This window comes from Nesoenas mayeri (assembly GCF_963082525.1).
Source record: "Nesoenas mayeri genome assembly, chromosome: 7".
NCBI lineage: Eukaryota > Metazoa > Chordata > Aves > Columbiformes > Columbidae > Nesoenas > Nesoenas mayeri.
The window spans coordinates 3,017,733-3,037,916 of NC_137551.1; the positions used below are offsets into that span (position 1 = coordinate 3,017,733).

Below are 20,184 nucleotides of genomic sequence, written 5' to 3' on the forward strand. Positions count from 1 at the left end.
CAGTAGATGTGGTCTATCTTGATTTCAGTAAAGCATTTGACACAGTCTCCCACAGCATCCTCACAGCTGAACTGAGGAAGTGTGGTCTGGGTGATTGAGTAGTGAGGTGGACTGTGAACTGGCTGCCGGAAAGAAGCCAGAGAGTCGTGGTCAATGGGGCAAAGTCCAGTTGGAGGCCTGTATCTAGTGCAGTGCCTCAGGGGGCAGTACTGGGGCCTGTATTATTCAATATATTCATCACTGACTTGGAGGAGGGAATAGAGTGACTGTCAGCAAGTTTGCTGATGACACCAAGCTGGGAGGAGCGGCTGACACTGGAAGCTGTGCTGCCATCAGAGACCTGGACAGGCTGGAGAGCTGGGCAGGGAGAAATTCAATTAAATGGAACAAGGGCAAGTGTAGAGTCTTGAATCTGGGCAGGAACAACCCCAGGTTCCAGTATAAGTTGGGGAATGACCTATTAGAGAGCAGTGTAGGGGAAAGGGACCTGGGGGTCCTGAGGACAGCAGGGTGACCATGAGCCAGCACCGGGCCCTTGTGGCCAGGAAGCCAATGGTACCTGGGGTGGATTAGAAGGGGATGGTCAGTAGGTCAGAGAGGTTCTCCTGCCCCTCTGCTCTGCCCTGGGGAGACCACACCTGGAATATTGTGTCCAGTTGTGGCCCCTCAGTTCCATCAGGACAGGGAACTGCTGGAGAGAGTCCAGCGCAGGGCAACAAAGATGCGGAAGGGAGTGGAGCATCTCCTGTGTGAGGAAAGGCTGAGGGAGCTGGGGCTCTGGAGCTTAGAGGAGACTGAGGGGTGACTCATTCATGGTGATCAATATGGAAAGGGTGAGTGTCAGGCGGATGGAGCCAGGCTCTTCTCGGTGACAACCAATGGTAAGACAAGGGGTCATGGGTATAAACTGGAACACAAGAGGTTCCACTTAAATATGAGAAGAAACTTGTTCATGGTGAGGGTGTCAGAGCCTGGCCCAGGCTGCCCAGGGGGGTTGTGGAGTCTCCTTCTGTGCAGACATTCCAACCCGCCTGGACACCTTCCTGTGTAACCTCATCTGGGTGTTCCTGCTCCATGGGGGGATTGCACTGGATGAGCTTTCCAGGTCCCTTCCAGCCCGACATTCTGTGATTCTGTGAACCTGAGACTGATTCATGTGCGCTAAATACTTTTCTGCAGACTCAGATTTAAAATGAAGTTGCCAGATACGATGTTCACATTTATGAGCTATGATTTTGTTCCCGCTACAGTTTTTGCTTCTTAGGTAAAATACAAGTAATTAAACTCTCTTCTCTCCCAAAGCTCACAGTTCCTCTCTGACAAAGTCAACAGATATGAAACAACTGCACAAAAGGACTCAACTGACTGGCTCCACAACCGCACCTCTGTAAATGCAAGGAGGGATCATTTAGAGCATCTAAAATATCCTCTACTCTTGAACATGAGTACATCAACCAAATTAAGACAGGTAAGTGCTAATGTTTCAGCTGCAAACACTTTTCATTTGTGGATCATTACCAAACAGAAGGCCATTATCCCCATAATATTGTTGAGATAACTGAAACCCAGAGGAGATGCTGCCTAAAAGTAATTCTTTGTGGAAGACCACTAAATAAGCCTGTTCCTTTGCAGCTCTGTATTTTCACGCAGCAGTCTGTGCAACACAGGAAGTGGTGTGCCACATCAGCACTCAGTACCCCCGAACGGTTCATAAAATTACAATTTATGAGAGCTTTAATTGAAACTTTATGGTGTCATTTTTGCAAACAATTCCATTAGGTACTTATTTCAACCTTTCAGGGGTTCTATAGGATTAAACATTTATGTATGTCTCAAGTATTCTTGTACGTCATAAATCTATTATTCAAGATTTAGCTACATAATTGCATATAGCCAAGTAAGTACAGCTGTTATAAAGTGTATGTTCAACCGAACAAGTTGCTGTCAGAAAAAGGCAACAGCTTCATACAAGTGAAAAAGCAGGAAAGCAGACACGCTGCTATCATGCTCTGGTGTTTCATCAGGACACCGGTGAGGGTTCATCAAGTATCTTCTACCAAACAAGAGAGGATGTTTTCAACTGACAAATTATTCCTCTTACCTTGACTCTCACGGTGACAGTGGCGAGGCCGGGAGGCATAGTGCCCTTGCTGTCGAAGGCTTCCACAAGAAACGTGAAGGTTGCCTCTGTGTCAGAGAATGATTCATAATCCAAGGACTTCAAAAGCGATAACTCGCCTGTGTGTTTGTTCAGTGCAAAATACTGTAGTGCTTCCTGCGTCCTTATTCGATAGTTCACATCGGAACCAAGATCAACATCCTTTGCCTGGAGCATACCATACAGAAAAAAAAGTACTTGAAAACAAAATACTTTTTCATAAAAAATCCCTACTAGATTTAAAGAACATAAAAAAGCAAACTGCTGCAAACCAATTTAATTTCATTGTATTATTCTATTAGTATTTGATGTACTTAATACTACTGGACAAACACGAGGAAGGCAAACCCTCTTAAGGTTATAAAATCCAGAGATACCTGCCACATGGAATGAGCACAATATTGTGGGCAGGAGTCCCTGGAAGCTCAGCCTGTTCCTGTTCTCCTCACAGGACATGTGCTGCTGCCATTGCTAGGGAGAGGACACTGGATGTTTAATGTCACCCCGCATAACGGTATTTAGACAAAGAATATTCATTTTCATGAGGATAAGGAATATTACGTGATTGCTTTAGCTGTAATTTGACATTAGATTTATCTGCAGTCAGATTCAGAGAAAAGCATCCTGTTGAAATTGTCTCAGGACAGATTCTTCTCACTAAAGGATGCTGACCAAAACCTCAGGAGGATACGCAGACTGCTCACGGGAAGTGAATCTCAGCTGTCTTTAGAGATCTGTCTCATCCTTGAACAATTAACTCTCACTTGTCTGAGTATCTTATCATCAGTGAGGAGAAGACAACAATCTCCAGGTGCCCACTTTGCTCCAGCTGTCTTAGATGATGGTTTTGGTATGGGATGAATTGCTTCTGGAAGCAACTATTTATCTCCATTAACCATAATGTCAGGTGAGACATCTAGGTTTGACTTAAATGTCTCAATCAGTTGAGATAAAGCCCTTTTCCTACTACCATAAACAGGCAGCAGCAATATAACAAGCTTTCAAAAACAAATCAAAGGCACTTTAAACGTGTAAAACAATTTTCCAAGAAATGACAGCATTACTGTAGGTTTTGTGGCTTGTTTTTTAAATACTTGCTCGTATTTCCAAATGAACAAAGGTCATGCATTTTTCAGTCTGTTAAGTTTAATAACTTGCCCCACTCCAGTGTGCAATCTTTTACTGCAGCCTCGTTGACAAATTAAATATAAACATGCTTAGTACTGCAGAACATTTATGAAACATCATCTTCACTCTCTAACGCTGTCTTACCTCTATTTGCAGAAAAACTGTGCCTGGCGGTAGATTTTCTGGCACACAGACAGTGTAGGAAGCATTAGTAAAAACAGGGCTGTTGTCATCAATATCCAGCACCTTGATGGCTAAAGTGAGCGTTGAGTGGCGGGGATCCACAGCTCCGTCTGTTGCTTCAACAATGAGCTCATAATAATCTCTCACTTCTCTGTTGAGTTTCACTGCGGTATAGATGCTACCGTTTGATGTGATTCGGAAAAGATTCTTGAAGTTTGCCAAACTGTAATGAACTTGACCGTTTACACCGGCATCTGGGTCTGTAGCCTAAAAAAACCCCCAGAAAACAGAGCCATGTTTTAACAGAGATTTTAAGTACAAGGGGCACACCTACATGGGAGTAACAAGGTAAGCCAGGGTAATATCCTACAGAGTACTAATGCTTGTGTGGCTATTTAGCACTTGTTTACAGCAGCTTGATATTTTGCTGAAGATAAAATATCCCACAGAAACAAATGTCTTCATTTGCGGTGACAGGAGGCAGGTTTACTGGATCCCAACTGGACTTCAGGCAAAAATGCAGGTTTGATTGCGCAGACTTGCATAACTGTGCACTCAAGTAGAAGACAGAATGCTTTTCAAGTCGAACCCCTGGAAAATTGTAATGCTGCTGTATCCTCAGGGTTAGGTGGCGTCTGAGGGGGATTTTTATTTTACATGGCTTAATTTAGGTGTTTCATTGCTCCCCAAATCACTAAGGAGCACATACTTAGATGAAAGATGAATGCAGTTAGCAGATAGGTAGAATGGACACATTAGTTAGAAATTTTCTTTTCCTTTAGCATGGTCATCACGTTTAGTGGTATTTTAATCCTTGCTCTCTGAAGAACTACTCAACTTTCAATAGTTTATCATGTTCTTCAAAACCAAATGTTATCACGTATCATCCTTGTTCTAAGCTCAAAAGAGGCAGATGATTTCAACAGAAAACTTTTTAAATTTTGTTCAATTGTTATCTTTGTTCTCACATATTGAACTAAGTCTCAAATTTCAGTATCAGACAAATAAAATTCTTGCTATTACATAACTGCCCTTATAGGGACGGACAAAATTCATCTGTTTTTCCTAGTGCTACCAGGCCCTCAATATAATCTGACTGTTGACCTGTTAATTTTCCCCTTCTTAATTAAATCATGGCATGATGAATAAGGTGATGCAAATTAAACAAAGGGTATTCTGTGAGCAAAGTATTTTCATTTATTTGACTTTGTAAATGAGGCTACAGACATCTGGGATGATCTTAAGAGATTTTCATGTTTTGTTATAAGAACAATTGTCAGGAAGTTTCCATGAATGTGTAATTGCAGTGAAGTTGTTAATTGTAAAACTTTGTAATGAAACCATTTATCTTCCTAGAAATCAATTAAAAGTTAATTAAAATTGTTAATAAGAAATATTTCCCTGTGCTTTCCCCCAGCACTACATCAATGTGCTAAGCAGTAGTGGCTACAACTTCATAATGACCCGTCTATGGATAACACATCCTTTTAATCGGCATCTTTCAACGTATGCCTGATGTGCTTAGTTTAGAATCAATTCTATTTCCTCTGTAGAAATAACTGATTTGGGGTAGAAGAACCTCCTAGATAACATACTGGAAAACCACCAGAAAGCTGGTCCAGGAGAAACCTTTAAAGTATAAAGTAACAGGCATTTAGCGCCACTGAAAGAAAAGCAAAGTACAGGATGGGCAGAGTATGTTGCAGATCAATTGAATTGATGCTAAGCAGCCAGAGTCAAAAACCAACCAACAAAAAAACTCCTCAAATCCCTTACCTAACAGTAATCTGCAATACTACTACCATTAGAAATAAACCAGGTAACATTTTTATTTAAGATTCATTTGGAAGAACACTTTTGAAGAGACAAACTTTTTTCTTTTTTTTTTTTTTAGGAAAGTAAATTGAAATTACTTTCAAATATATGGCAGGCTTTGCAATTTGGTTCCTAAAAACATGACTATGTATGTTGTAAACTCATTTGTGTACACCCTTGGGCATAAACATCTGATTTGTTTCTCTGCAGAGCAGCAGCCAAATCACCACTATTAAATCCAATTAAACTAGTTGTTACAGTACCCCTGTAACACTGGTGGGAAGTCGAGCACAGATATGTGAAGAAAAGTGGCAGCTCTGGGCATTTTTACACATCTTAGTCCTGTGCTCTCACAGCATGGGGCAAATTCAGGTTTTGGGGCTAAACCCTCAAACCCAACTTTGCTCAACTTTGCCCACTAAAATTTCTACCATGTGTATTCTCTGATTATCTACCAGATTAAGTCAGCTTTTCCTTGAGCCTCCTGTGCCATTCCACCACAGATGAGCACTGCCCGTGTACACAGCCGCCATGCCGCCGTTTGGCCAGCCATCTTCAACCAAAAAAGCACAAGCACAGCCACTGAGAAATTACAAGTTGTCCAAGCACTGTCCAACCTGCCTACAGGTGGATTTGCAACCCCAAGATGCTTGGAAAAGGACCTGGGGGTCCTGGGGACAGCAAGATGACCATGAGCCAGCACTAGGCCCTTGTGGCCAGGAAGGCCAGTGGTACCTGGGGTGGGTTAGAAGGGGGTGGTCAGTAGGTCAGAGAGGTTCTCCTGCCCCTCTGTTCTGCCCTGGGGAGACCACACCTGGAATCTTGTGTCCAGTTGTGGCCCCTCAGTTCCAGCAGGACAGGGAACTGCTGCAGAGAGTCCAGCGCAGCCACCAAGATGCTGGAGGGAGTGGAGCATCTCCCGTGTGAGGAAAGGCTGAGGGAGCTGGGGCTCTGGAGCTGGACAAGAGGACACTGAGGGGGGACTCATTCATGTTTACAGATATATCAAGGGGGAGTGTCAGGAGGATGGAGCCAGGCTCTTCTCAGTGACAACCAGCGATAGGACAAGGGGTAATGGGTACAAACTGGAACACAGGAGGTTCCACTTAAATATGAGAAGAAAGTTCTTCCTGGTGAGGGTGGCAGAGCCTGGCCCAGGCTGCCCAGGGGGGTTGTGGAGTCTCCTTCTGTGCAGACATTCCAACCCGCCTGGACACCTTCCTGTGTAACCTCATCTGGGTGTTCCTGCTCCATGGGGGGATTGCACTGGATGCGCTTTCCAGGTCCCTTCCAATCTCTGACATTCTGGGATTCTGTGGTGGCTGCCAAGGGTTGCCTTGTCCAGCCCAGACTCACCCATCGCACAGAAGAGCAGCTTCTGTGTCCCCTCACCTCTTGTCCCTGTCCCCATGCCTTTCCCTCCTCTTCCTCTTTGGGGCTGTTCCTCACTCCTCACTGCCTGGAGGAGTTTTGTCCTTTAATTCTGTTCCCAGAGGCAGCGTCAGCGGACTGAGCTGTGCCCTGTGGGAACCGTCAGGAACCGGCTGGAACCGGCTGTGTCTGAGCTCTCCTCACAGAGCCCCTCAGCCAGCCCCGGGCACAGCCACCCCAGGCACTCCGATTTGTGTTTAAAACTGAAGTGCACAATATTAAAGAATCAAAACTGACATAAAGCTTGAAGAAAATTGCTATTATTTTACCAAATTAGATTCCTTCTACAGTTTAAGACCTGCAATAATTAACATTTTATCACGATAAACTTTGAAAAGAGATAAGGTCCTCTTTATGGATACGAAAGAAAAAGAGTTTAATCTGTTTTCTAAAAGAATCCTGTCTCTAGGATATACAAAATTCAGTCCACATGGAAATGTGGGCAGCAGCTCCATGGAGAAGCCCTGGAAGGACTCTTGGTGGCACCGACACCACCTGTTCCCGCTTACAGCCATTGCCTTCTATCAAAATCGATGACTTCAAGTCATCTTGAAGGGAGGTGCAGGTCTGCACGAGAAGGAGCTGGGCTTTTGGAAAGTCCTGCTTCAAAAATCAGCATAAAATTATCGCTACCATTAAAACAGAAGCCAACATTTAATATGGTTTGCTCACTGGGCTGAATTACACAGGTATATAGTTGCCAGAGGTGGAGGGAAGCAAGCAAACACTCCATTTCTGTGTCACCTCAGTCCCAAGAGATGTCCTAAAGACAAAGCCAAGGAGACCATGGGACTAAAGAGGGTCAAGAGCACGTTCTTACACCCAACACATCATGCAAGGCACTCAACCACAACTCGTCCTCGCTGATTTGCGCATAGAAAGCATGGCAAGAGTCTTGAAGCTTCAGGTGGTAAAGGGCCACTGGATGATAGCAGATCTTAAAAGGAGCTACAGATCACTTCACAGGCAGAAATCTCTTCAGAGTCTTGCATATGTTGCTCACACAAGAAAATCTGGCTTTGTAGAGGCAGCAGAAACAGCAAGCAAGATTGCTGTAGGCAACACAGCCTTTAAAGGCCACAGGGGAGACGGACACCAGAGAAAGCGAGAAGGAAAAAACACCACACCAAGAAGAGGCAACCAGCAAATTGAGGGAAATTTCAAAAGTGATGGAAAAGATCCCAAGACAGGACAATAGTGTCATTGCGTCTCAAACCCTGGAGGCAGCGAGAATTTCCTTCAGCACCACTAATGGCTGGGAGAATCTGAGAGCTGCATGCACTGCATCTGTCACCTCTGCTACACAGAGGGAAAGGCTCAGAAGACATTTTGATGGCTTCAAACACATTGCAGACACAAATCCACAGAGCACCTGCTGAAAGGCCCGTGCTCTGTACGCCGAACCACAGCACGCTACACATCCACACCAAGAACCTCTCCCTGATGTTTTCACTCTGCCATCTGCTGCGGACATTTCTGCTCAGCACTTTCTCCAATTGCTCCCAAAAGGTCTGCTGGGAGGGATGTCAGCTCTGAGGTCTCTCCAACAACCACCTCCCTTGTGCCTTTTCAGCTATAACAATGACATACAGATCACAAATTATGTTTATGGGCTACACCAACATTCTTAATAATTTCCGCTGTTCGGTAAGGTCCATTAGGAGTAAAAAAGATCAAGGAAAACACTCAGCACAAAACTGGCCAAATTTCTTTCTATTCCCTCATAGCACAGTCCCTGTCTCATCCTTGCTTCAAATCCCTGCACATCTGATCTTGCTTGTATTTGCAGATCACATTTTCCCTGCTATAAGCCAAAGCTGTCAAAGTTGAGGGCAGCACAAGCGATAATCCACATTTCCCAAGACGATCACCCACGCTTGCCCTGCCACAGTGGGATGTCAAGACCAGACCACTGAAGAAAGATTCTATCAATTTCTGCCACATTTTCCTGCTAGAAGACTTTTTTTTTGCAAGTAAAAGGGATTTTCATTGAATCATAGAATCATTTCAGTTGGAAGAGACTCTTGGGATCACTGAGTCCAATCATAACCTAACCAATATCTAGCACTAACCTGTGTCCCTGAGAACCTCATTTACACATTTTTCAAACCCCTCCAGGGATGGTGACTCCACCACTGCTCTGGGCAGCCTGTTCCAATGCCCGACAGCCCTTTCCTTGAAGAATTTTTTTCCTAATATCCAATCTAAACCACCCCAGTGCAACTTGAGACTTGTCAGGATAGGGGAACCAGCTCGACACAGGTCTAAGGTAATTTATTTTCTTTAAACTGAGAGCATCTGCAGGAGTATAATTAGACTTAAAGAAACAAAACAATCCCTTGCTGACTGGCTCCTCTTGCCAACGCTACAAGAGTTGCAGAAAGATGAGAAGCATGTTTCTGCCTCTCCCATGGCATTATGTTTATTCAGAACTAGGGAAAGCATGTTCCTGTGAAGAGTCTCAAGTAACTACAGCTGTTATTCTAGTAACTCCTCAGATCTACATAACTGCCCTCATTTCCATATCTCACGGGGCTAACTTATAAAGTACTGCACGATAAAACAAACCTGGAAACCCAAGAATAAAAAAGAATCATGACTTTATTTCCCAGAAAAAAACATCCCACATTTACTGGAGATACCATAACCCACAGCCTTCATCTGCAGTGCTAAATTTACATTTGCATTACCAAATATGCTTCAATGTTACTAAGAAACCATCATGAATATAAACCAACAGTGTTCCAGAGTAACAAATTATCTTCCTCTGTCTCAAACAGCTTGAAAATACAATTTGGGGAGATCTGCATTACCAAAGTATCTCTTGAAGGATCATTAACTCGGAAATACAATGACAAGCACTTAAATGTCAACAATATTAATTATATCATTATCATTCTTTTCAAAAGAAACCACCTACTGACATTCACAGCTCTTGCAAACAATGGGTGACAAGAGGATTTAGGCAGGTTAATTGAGAGTTTATGTTTGGACCTGCTGGAGCTGAAAAACAGCAAAATGAGGCAGCATGGCGTTATTCATATGTGTCTATAAAGCAGAGGCAAACGTGACAGGTATCTCCTCACTGAAGCTGCAAGCTGAAACACTTTTAAATATCACTTTGCCACCAACCTCACTTCCTCCAGATTAAATTTTGCTTCAGGGAGAGAAGTTGCACCTCAACAAAAGCTCCTCATCTCCAATGGCCTCTCCAGTATTCCAGGAGAACTGCGGCTTAAGGGAGGGATGAAACTGTGCTGCAGGATACACAGGACGCTGCTGGTGGGAGTTGGGTTATTGTTTTCATTGACAATAACATCATTTTTTTATTATTACGGACTTAATGGATTTATTATTATGGGTTTAATTTTTTATTATTATTATGGGTTTAAAAGATTCCCAAGTCCCTCAGTTGTGTCAAATAGCAAATCAAGTGTGAGTGGGAGCGCTAAATTGGATTTTGTACGTGTTTTTCAGGGAGATTACTGTTTGTGCTCATAGGACAAAATTAACATCTCTCAGATGCAGTACGAGGCTGCTGATATTTGAAACGTTTCTGAACCTCTTCACATTTATTCAAAAATATTTTAAGGAGAGAAAAATTTGCCCTCCATACAAGTTCGGAATTTTTCTTCCCTGTCTTTCCCTCTCTTTCATTTTTTGTTGCCTGCATTTACAGTCTTTCATTACCCTATTTGGTACATGCTCTAAGCGAAGGAAAATATTAGAAGGTACCAACAATTCTGAACGACTCCTGTCAGCTGGACTCCATGTCAAAATCAGGAAACAAGGAAATACTTTTGTCCTGCCAGTGCTGTCAGCAGTTTCACACAGTTCCATTAATAAATGCAGCTCCTAAACACACGTGGCATCGCTGCACACCCAGGACAGACGGCTGCAAAACTCTCTGGCAGCCCCAAAACCTCCGAGAGTTCATTTCTGCAGAATGACACAGAACTGACTGGGGTGGAAAAGACCTCAGAGATCATCAAGTCCAACCCTTGGTCCAACTCCAGTCCATTGACTAGATCATGGCACTAAGTGCCGTGTCCAATCTCAGTTTAAAAACCTCCAGGGCCGGTGAGTCCAGCACCTCCCTGGGCAGCCATTCCAATGCCTGACCACTCTCTCTGCACAGAATTGCTTTCTAATCTCCAGCCTCAATTTCCCCTGACAGAGTTGAAGCCCATGGCCCCTTGTCCTATTGCTGACTCCCTGGGAGAAGAGACCAATCCCCACGTGGCTAGAACTGCCCTTCAGGTAGTTCTAGAGAGTGCTGAGCTCACCTCTAAGCCTCCTCTTCTCCAGAGTAAACAAGCCCAGCTCCCTCAGCCTCTCCCCATAGGGCTTGTGTTCAAGTCCCTTCCCCAGTCTTGTTGTTCTTCTCTGGACCCGCTCCAGCACTTCAATCTCTTTCCTGAGCTGAGGGGTCCAGAACTGAACACAACACTCCAGGTGTGGCCTCCCCAATGCAGAGCACAGGGGAAAGATCACCGTCCTTGTCCTGCTGACCACGCTGGTTTGGATACAGGGCAGGATCCCATTGGCCTTCTTGGCCACCTGGGCACACTGTTGGCTCATGTTGAGCTTCCTGTCAGTTAGTACACCCAGGTCCCTTTCTTTCCTACAAAACTGACATTCAAATTACATTATTCATACAGAGAAAAAAGAAATCTTTTGCAGACGTGCAGGATTAGAGGACTGCAGGTTTTGTACAAGTTTCAGATAAGGAATGATATAATGCTTTTATTCTGTGTTCATGCTCAAGCAGAAGTAGACAGAAGGCTTTTTAACTTGATTCTGCTATATAATTTCTGACATGCCACAAAACTTAACGTTACACTGCAAGAAAAGACAGAGACTTAGTTATAACGTGTGATAAATGTTCCGAATTATTGGCCTCCAAAGAATGACTTGATGAAGAAAGATAATATAAAGAATATATAATAAAATTGAACATTATAATATCAGGGCATGAATTCAGTGATCTGTCACTGGCTGGTCAGTCTGATTGGATGCAGCTGGTTGAAAAAGAAAGGGAGAGGCAAAAATGCAACTCAGAGGCAGCATCCTCACATTTTGAAGTTTCAAGGCAACTGCTGCTTCTTTAAGAGCACAAATTAGTGCCCTATATATACATACACGCTTTTGTAAAACATTACAGCTTTGGTGTACGCCCTCCCAGAACTTTTTAAAATAAAAAGTACCTTATTGAACTAACAAGTCATACCAGCTTATATTTTTTTTCTCCTAATTACACTTATTAGGGTAAAGGTAGCGCATGCTACATGTTCAACTGTTGACAGATTTTAGCCACTATATTAGATGGCAAAACCTTTGATAATTACTTTCATAGTCAATACTAATTCCAGTGCATCTGGGGGGTTAGTTTGGAAACCAGTAAGAACAATTCAATGCTACAAGCAAATAAAAATTCAAATAAATGAAAACCGGGAAGCTCATGGCAGCAAACCCATGATTTAATGGACTGGTGAACCTCCTACAAAATCACATTGTAACACTTCAAAATAGACAAGCCTTCTTTAGTCTGGCATGCAATCAAATCCTAAATTTAGAGACTTCCACCGCCTGTTTGTACTTGGAAGATGATTAGAAATTTTTGCTTTTATGATATGTTTTTTGGCAATGATATGCTCAAGCAATTCAGAGACTAAACCAATGAATATATATACCAGCAAAAATAACCCACCCAAACTTTCTAAATCACAGATGAAATGTATTTGTATTGTTTAAAATCTCCACATTTAGCTGGGCTCCCAAACATTTCTCTAATATGTTAATCCATTTTAAAGTCATTTCTCTAGACTGCTGGCTCTCCTCATAAACCCACCTAATCAGAGAACATTACAATCAGAATCTGAGCTGGAACATCAGAGACAACATTTGGATTTGAAACTCCTCATGTTGCCGGTCAGACTCTTAAAACTCAATTGTTTTGTGTTGTCTTCTCTTGATCATATAAGAAAACTAATTGCCTTTAAATATTCTGCTATCAATCAGAGATATGAAGGCCACAAGGTCTGAATATCAGAAAAAAGGGAGACGCCTGACATGTCGCACAAGAAAACTCCCCAACTTCTTCTACCAGACAGTCTTGAAAACAGGAATCGCTAATCTAGACAATTGTTCAAGCCACTGAAGAACATCTCTATTGAGAGACTGCAGTCAAAAGAAAAAAACCCAAACATTGTCACCTGTGAGCTCAGGAAAACCATCATTTCTTAGCCCAGTGACACAAATCCCAACAGCCCAGTCTAAATAAACAGAATCAGCCATCAAAATATTAAACGGGCAGGTATTAGAGACATGAAACCACTGATTCAGAAGATTTAGGATGGCACGAGGCTGAAATAGATGAAAGAGCTTAAAACCACAGAAGCACAGAATGTGAGGGACTGGAAGGGACCTCTAAAGCTCATCCAGTGCAATCTCCCCATGGAGCAGGAACACCCAGATGAGGTTACACAGGAAGGTGTCCAGGCGGGTTGGAATGTCTGCAGAGAAGGAGACTCCACAACCCCCCTGGGCAGCCTGGGCCAGGCTCTGCCACCCTCACCAGGAAGAAGTTTCTGCTCAAATTTAAGTGAACCTCTTGTGTTCCAGTTTGAACCCATTACCCCTTGTCCTGTCATTGGTTGTCACCGAGAAGAGCCTGGCTCCATCCTCCTGACACTCACCCTATATATATCTGTAAACATGAATGAGTCCCCCCTCAGTGTCCTCTTGTCCAGCTCCAGAGCCCCAGCTCCCTCAGCCTTGCCTCACACGGGAGATGCTCCACTCCCTCCAGCATCTTGGTGGCTGCGCTGGACTCTCTGCAGCAGTTCCCTGTCCTGCTGGAACTGAGGGGCCACAACTGGACACAAGATTCCAGGTGTGGTCTCCCCAGGGCAGAGCAGAGGGGCAGGAGAACCTCTCTGACCTACTGACCACCCCCTTCTAACCCACTCCGGGTACCATTGGCCTTCCTTGGCCACAAGGGCCCAGTGCTGGCTCATGGTCATCCTGCTGTCCCCAGGACCCCCAGGTCCCTTTCCCCTACACTGCTCTCTAATAGTAATTCCCCAGCTTATACTGGAACCTGGGGTTGTTGGGATGCAAGGGTCAGGCAGACAAACCCAGGAATGCCTTCCATACAAAGCTCCCTGCACTCTCAACGATCAACTGCCAGGAATGTGAAAATGGTCCAAATGTTGCTTTGATAACAAGTATCAAAATTTCCACCGCATTAAAGCACAAACGTTAGCAACCTGAAGACAACAATGTGGATTCATGCACAAATATAATATTGGAAACAGGAAAGAAAAGAGCACGACTTTTGAAAATCATTTCATTTAAAAAGTCACCCCATTTACAATGTCATGGGTGACAAGGAGCTTTCTAAACCTATTTGATGTGTGTTTTAAGCTCACCTAAGTTCACCCAGCTGCTCTAAATCTGAGTGAGTGTGGCTGCAGCCTCACGCTGCAAAATGCCTCCAGGAATTATAAAACCTTTTGGGGTGTCAGCAGAAAGAAGCTAATCCTGCTTAGTACTGAAATGGGAAAAAGTTGCAGAAGTCTAAGACTGCAACCATTTCTTCTCATGTCACAGGTCTGGACTTGAAACCATGACATCTATCTTGTTTTAAGAGGCTGAAGGAATTTGTTAAAAACAGGTGAAAATCCAACTAGAAGGACATGGGATGACGACATCGACTTCAGCTGGAGCTGTCATTTCATTTCTTTTCACCGCCTAAGTGGAGCTGCAGCCTTTGGTAATTATTACGGCAGCTAATTATAAAATCTAAGAGACTATGAGGGGAAAGAAACAGCAAATTAAGTTAAAATATATAGCAAACACTATTCATAGAATTTACCATTTCCTGCATTTCTCATCCTTCTTACATATCCCCTCACAGGTGAGAAAGAGGATGGGAAATATTCTCCCCTCCACACGTCTTATCAACACAGAACTCTGAAAGTCTTCATGTCACCAGCATCCCTGTGAGGATCTGAAGGGCGACGGTGCTGACAGCCTTACTAACTTTCTTAATAAGCACGAAACCACAACAGTCCTGGATCAAAATGACCTTGTGACGATCCAATTGTTCCTAAGAAACTACATGGAAGTTACAGAAATGAGCACAAACAGAAGCTCAAGGATAAAAGCTGATCAGCACACTTTGCAACCAAAAAGACAAAAGACTGAATTTCCTCTGGTTGGGGTCTCTCTGCCATGTTACCATTCTCCCATTTTAAATTCTCACTCATTTTTATGGATTCTGACTTCAAAATCCTAGCTGCTCATATTATGTTTACATATATGAGATGAATTCCTAATAGGTTGTTAGGTAATGTATTATGCAGCGAGCAGTGGTCACAGACTCACTCTGGATATCTGAGCTTTAGTTCAGGAGCTGTGATTTTACTCTTCCCCAAGGTCTTAATTCCTTTCCCTCACAGACTGTCCTCTCCTGCACATAAATCTCTCTTTTTTCTGGTCTTGTCCTTTTTCCTCCACCTCTAATTTTCCTACAAGTTGTCTAAAGGTTCAGGAGACCCTAGAATTTAATTTCAGAAGCTGGTATTTTTAATACAGGTAAGGTGTAATCTACAGTGCAGGTTGGGGGAAATCGTACCCTGTTCTATGAGCCTTCACACAGAAAACATGACAGTGGTGATTCAGCTGAAGCGAGATTCCTTTTTAGACTTTTAACAACAAAATACAACAAAAAACCTCAGTTTTCCTTTATACAGAAACACATAATCACGTAGTTGTAAAGGATCCCCAGGGGTCATTTAGTCCAACACAATACGCCTTACTGACACCTGTGAAATTTAAACTGGGTTTTAAATTATGAGACTTGTGGTGTTTATCACCTCATGAATTTAAATAAAAATAGAAACCTGGAATAATTTGCTGATACTCGCAGAGAGAGAGCTCTGTTAGTAAACTGGCATCATAATGACGGTTGATGAGCATTCAGAAGTGACACTTTGCTTATTTACACAGCACCTGTAACACGCTTCTATCCCATTAAAAGCAAATGTCTAGAATCAGTAGGCTGGTGCCATATAGTGCATCTCCCTCTCTCACTTGTCTTAAAGTTTTGCCTTGCTTTGTTCTGTAGTGGAGAGATGCTGCTGAATATATACCACAAGTATGAATGGCCATTTATTATGTAAATAGAAAATGATAATATTTCCATTGTAGAGTACAATCAAAGAACATCCTCCAAATCTCACTTTTCCAATCAGTACAATATCTCAAGATCACCTTCAAGAGCAACTTAGTTACACTGTCTCCGTTTCAGGAAAGACTGAAGGTCCAGTGATACTTGAACAAGTGATATTGGTTAGTTTGTCCACTGCCATGTAATTCTTTATCCACATTTTCCTTCTCATGTCCCTATCTCGTCTTGACACCAGCATGTCCACATTGGCCATTTCAAACTGCCGATCAGTGACACAAAACCACTCCTACAATAAACAAATGACCGGTGAGTGCGAAATGATCTGGGTAAATACAATAAAAACGGTGAATAAAAACTACATCAAGCAATTTGTTTCCTCTCCTAGACCCCATCAGGTCAACAGCTCCTTATTTAATCCCAGACTGTGTTTTTAAGGTCTGGGGCAGGAATTATTCACGGGCGTGTTTGACCTAATTCATTTAGACCCCCTAATTGCTTAGAACCTTACCTGGTTTAGGGGAGAGGGAAGGAACAAAAGGAAGGTTTGGAACTAATGAGCAAACATGATCAAACCATATAATAATTGATTTTGGTGGATCTTGCATTAATAAAAACTGAAAAAAAACAGGCTTGACAATCAGCAGCTTAGTTCTTAGAAGTGAAAACACACCTTCTGCTTTTACCAGGTTACTTGCACCTAAAATAGGCCTTTCTGTTTTAACTGCACTACAGCTTCTGTAGAAAAAGTATTCCCATAGGAACCTCTCCCATAGCTCCTGTGGTTCTATCGCACCGTGAAGCACGACACCACAACTAAAGCTGCTGCAGTTTGTAAATAGGGAAATCCTCCAGCAACCTAAATGCTCATCAGCCCTATTTCAATAAACTTACAGAAGCCAGAAGAAAATTCCAAATGCCCAGATGACTCTCGTGCTTGTGAATAGGAAACAGCAGAAATTACGTTCAGGACTTGTGCTCTAATGAGAAAGCTTTTTCCAGCCAGAGACTGGGAATTAGGGCTGGTGATAAACACAACAATAAATGATATAACCAGTTTCTGTCACTCCACAACTATGAATAAGCTATCACAAGGCTTCATTAAATAGTTTCACTTGAACATAACATAGAAATTATACCGATTTGTACGACCGAGAGGTTCTGTTGCAATAACTTGTCGTGTTTTGTAGTTCCATCTAAGCTAAAAATGGAGCCAATCTAATGTTTGAGAAGATTATTGCACCCTGAGGGCACCCAGCAAAACACAAAATGGATTTTAAAGAGATTTGCTACTGATTCGAAATATCATCTCTGTACATTTCAGGATGCAAAATGAAAAATGACCACAGCGAGAAAAACCAAAGCAATAACTTTTCGATCTAGGGAAACTGATTTAATTGCAGAGATCCTGTATGTACAAGGGTTCAAAACAGCTTTTGATGTGCCTGATTATTTCAGGCTGGCATGACAGAATTAAGCTTTGGGAAAACCATCATCTTCATTGATGCTGACAAAGTTATTTCCTTTGAAAATGCCACGTTGGGAGCAGCACCCACCTGTAGTGGCAGCAGGTTCTGTGAGCAGAGCACAGACACACGGGAACCGCTTCGCTACAACTGCACATCAAACTGTCCTGAAAAAGCCTCCAAAGCCTAAAGTGTAACTTGGATCAAACGAACCCCATGAACAAGTAATGAGATTGGAAGGAAATACAAACCTACCCCAACTAAGCCTTGTTTTTGTTTGTTTGTTTCCAATTTATAAATACCAGAAAACCACTGAAGTTCACTCAAACCCCACAAAATTAACAAGAAAGATGACAGACGAGAAATGCTGATGGATGTCTTACTGGATAATGTAAATTTGAAAAAAAACATGACTATTATGGCTATATGATACCCAATCCAGTTCCCATGCTAGCCAAAATGTCCTATTCTTTCTATTGATATGGTTGCTACTGCAATGAAAGACAGATTTTCCTCCTAAATACCTGAAAAAACATGCTTCCAAATTCATCCTTTACCTACAGCTTATATTGTATCCAACCCATATGAATATGAATATGAAATATTCAACTACTGTTTGGGAAAATAACAACTTGTGCTTTCTTTTTTCACCTGATGTCAGGAAAAACTGATTGTGAATAAAGAAAAGTCTGTTTCAAGTGGCTGAATCTGCATTTGGTGGCCCAGAAGACCCATATACGTTATAAACATTTACACAGCTTCGCATCACTCAAATTAACAATACTCCAAACACAATCTATTTTTATGATAGGTAATCAATTATTTCAGTCAACAGTTTAACTGTTTTTCCCCTTAATGGCCTTAAAGTTTTCTATAGGCGTGACAGTTCAGCATCCATATGCATCACTTGTTCAGTATGTTAGAAATAAGTAAGAGTAAAAAAAACCTGGCGATAACGTTGTAACATTGAAAAACTGTTACAAGCAAACTTTTACAGCAGTGTATGTCTTCAAAATCAGTTTTTTAATGTGCTATTTTTAAATGAAAAGGCCTTTTTAGCTATTAAGCATAGAGAAGAGGGAAATTGATTCTGTATTTTGGAGTCCAAAAGATGACTTTGTTACCATAAATATATCTGACAATAGACAATTTGCATTTAAGCCTGAGACATTTTGATGCGAGTTTGTCTAAGGTACAATTATTTTGTCACCTTCCCTAATAGTCTGGACAGTTTGGGTAATAAAAGAGGCAACTGAACTCCGCACAGTTGATAACTTACCCTTACTTGACCAACAAAAGCATTGGCTTCCTCCTCCTGGACAGACAGGTTTTTTGGTAGAAACATATCAAAAACGGGTCCGTTGTCATTTACATCCGTCACCACTATGTTAACAGTAGCAGTCGAGGTCTACAGAGGAAGATAAAACGATGAACAAATTACCTTTATTTTACAGTTTCACAGATGAAAACTGATCAGCAAGCTTATTGCTATGTATTACACAACCACAGGTAAGCAGTTTATGCATTTTCTTTCCAAGTTTTTGTGAAACAGGAAGCATTAGTCATTTGAAGAGTTTATTATTACATTTCTTCTAAGATAAACCAGACTTAAAGCTGAATAAAGTATTAGTGATGCACTAAGGACATCAGATACTTTTTTTTCTTATATGATGATTTAAGGATTTTCATTCTGAGTGGGGGGAAAAGAAGCTAGAAATAGAAAAATTGACCAAACCCATCAATTGGGAAAGAAATGACCGATTTTCCTAATGGAAACAGGCGAGTGTGGTGACTAGCTGGGGTGATCAGTCAGCCCATTAGCTGGCACAATTGCACCCCGTGGTTTGCTCTGGATCATTCCTCACCTGCATCAGCTTTAACAGGCAGAGAGATGCCCAGTGGGAGCAGCATCCTTAACTGTATTTAACATATATAACATTTCAACAAAACACACCTGTGCTCCCCACTGAAATCTTCTATCCAAACCCAAGCAATTGGAGAGTGAAATACTTTGTTTGCAGATCTTCATGGCTTGAGTCGGATGGTGCCTTTTCACTGGTGCTACACACAGACACAAACCACCACGCTAACATATTGGATATGGTATTGTATTTTAAATCAATTCGACAAATGCTAACACCTTTGCTATCAGACATATTTTAATTCCATACATTCAAATCTGGCATAACAGCAAGCACCATTACAAACTGTCCCTTCAGGTTTAAGATCATAATAGATAGACCAGCTAATGCTACTTCGTTAGTTATTTCAGAATCCACCTAAGCATTGGCATCTCTTCTCCATTCTTCAAGTTTAACAGCTTTGCACTGAGGTGAAATCCCACAGTTTGAGTCTCATGAATTTAAACGTCATGGCAAGAGCAACAAAAACACTCCTTTGTTTTATACCCTCTAAATATAAAACTGGAAGAGCTGAGGCCAGTGGTGCAAGTTTATGCTCAGTGTTCCTTTAGCTCACATGCAAAGAAAATACAATTATTTTATAAACAGATCCTGTTACACAAGTATATTGAGATGTGAGAAATAAACACATGCAGCATTTAATGTTTTCATGCTGCAGGTTGCTGAGGCTGGTTGTCCACATATCCTTTTGTACCGTTCCCTGAGGGAGAGCGCCGTCTGTAATGATGTCGACGCTGCAGCCGCTGTGAAACGCAGTGTAAAATCAAACACAGAATATTAAAGCAGCTTTCCTGGGCTGTATCTAGATGCCTTCTGATTCTGAGCTACTTTGCATCAAGCTGCACTGGGGGAAATCACTCTGACGTTACAGTCACAGCAATTACACCG

The 20,184-nt window shown here is 42.2% G+C and overlaps 1 protein-coding gene across 1 annotated transcript in view; it reads right to left on the minus strand.

Moving 5' to 3' along the window:
• The window catches only part of PCDH15 (protocadherin related 15), a gene marked incomplete at its 5' end in the record, with an annotated part of 280,224 nt that overhangs the window by 104,766 nt on the left and 155,274 nt on the right, over positions 1-20,184 (minus strand). The window contains 3 exons of the mRNA XM_080347717.1: positions 2,102-2,326; positions 3,431-3,736; positions 18,654-18,782. Coding sequence (XP_080203843.1) covers positions 2,102-2,326; positions 3,431-3,736; positions 18,654-18,782 — 660 coding nt within the window. The remainder of the gene's footprint in view (positions 1-2,101; positions 2,327-3,430; positions 3,737-18,653; positions 18,783-20,184) is intronic.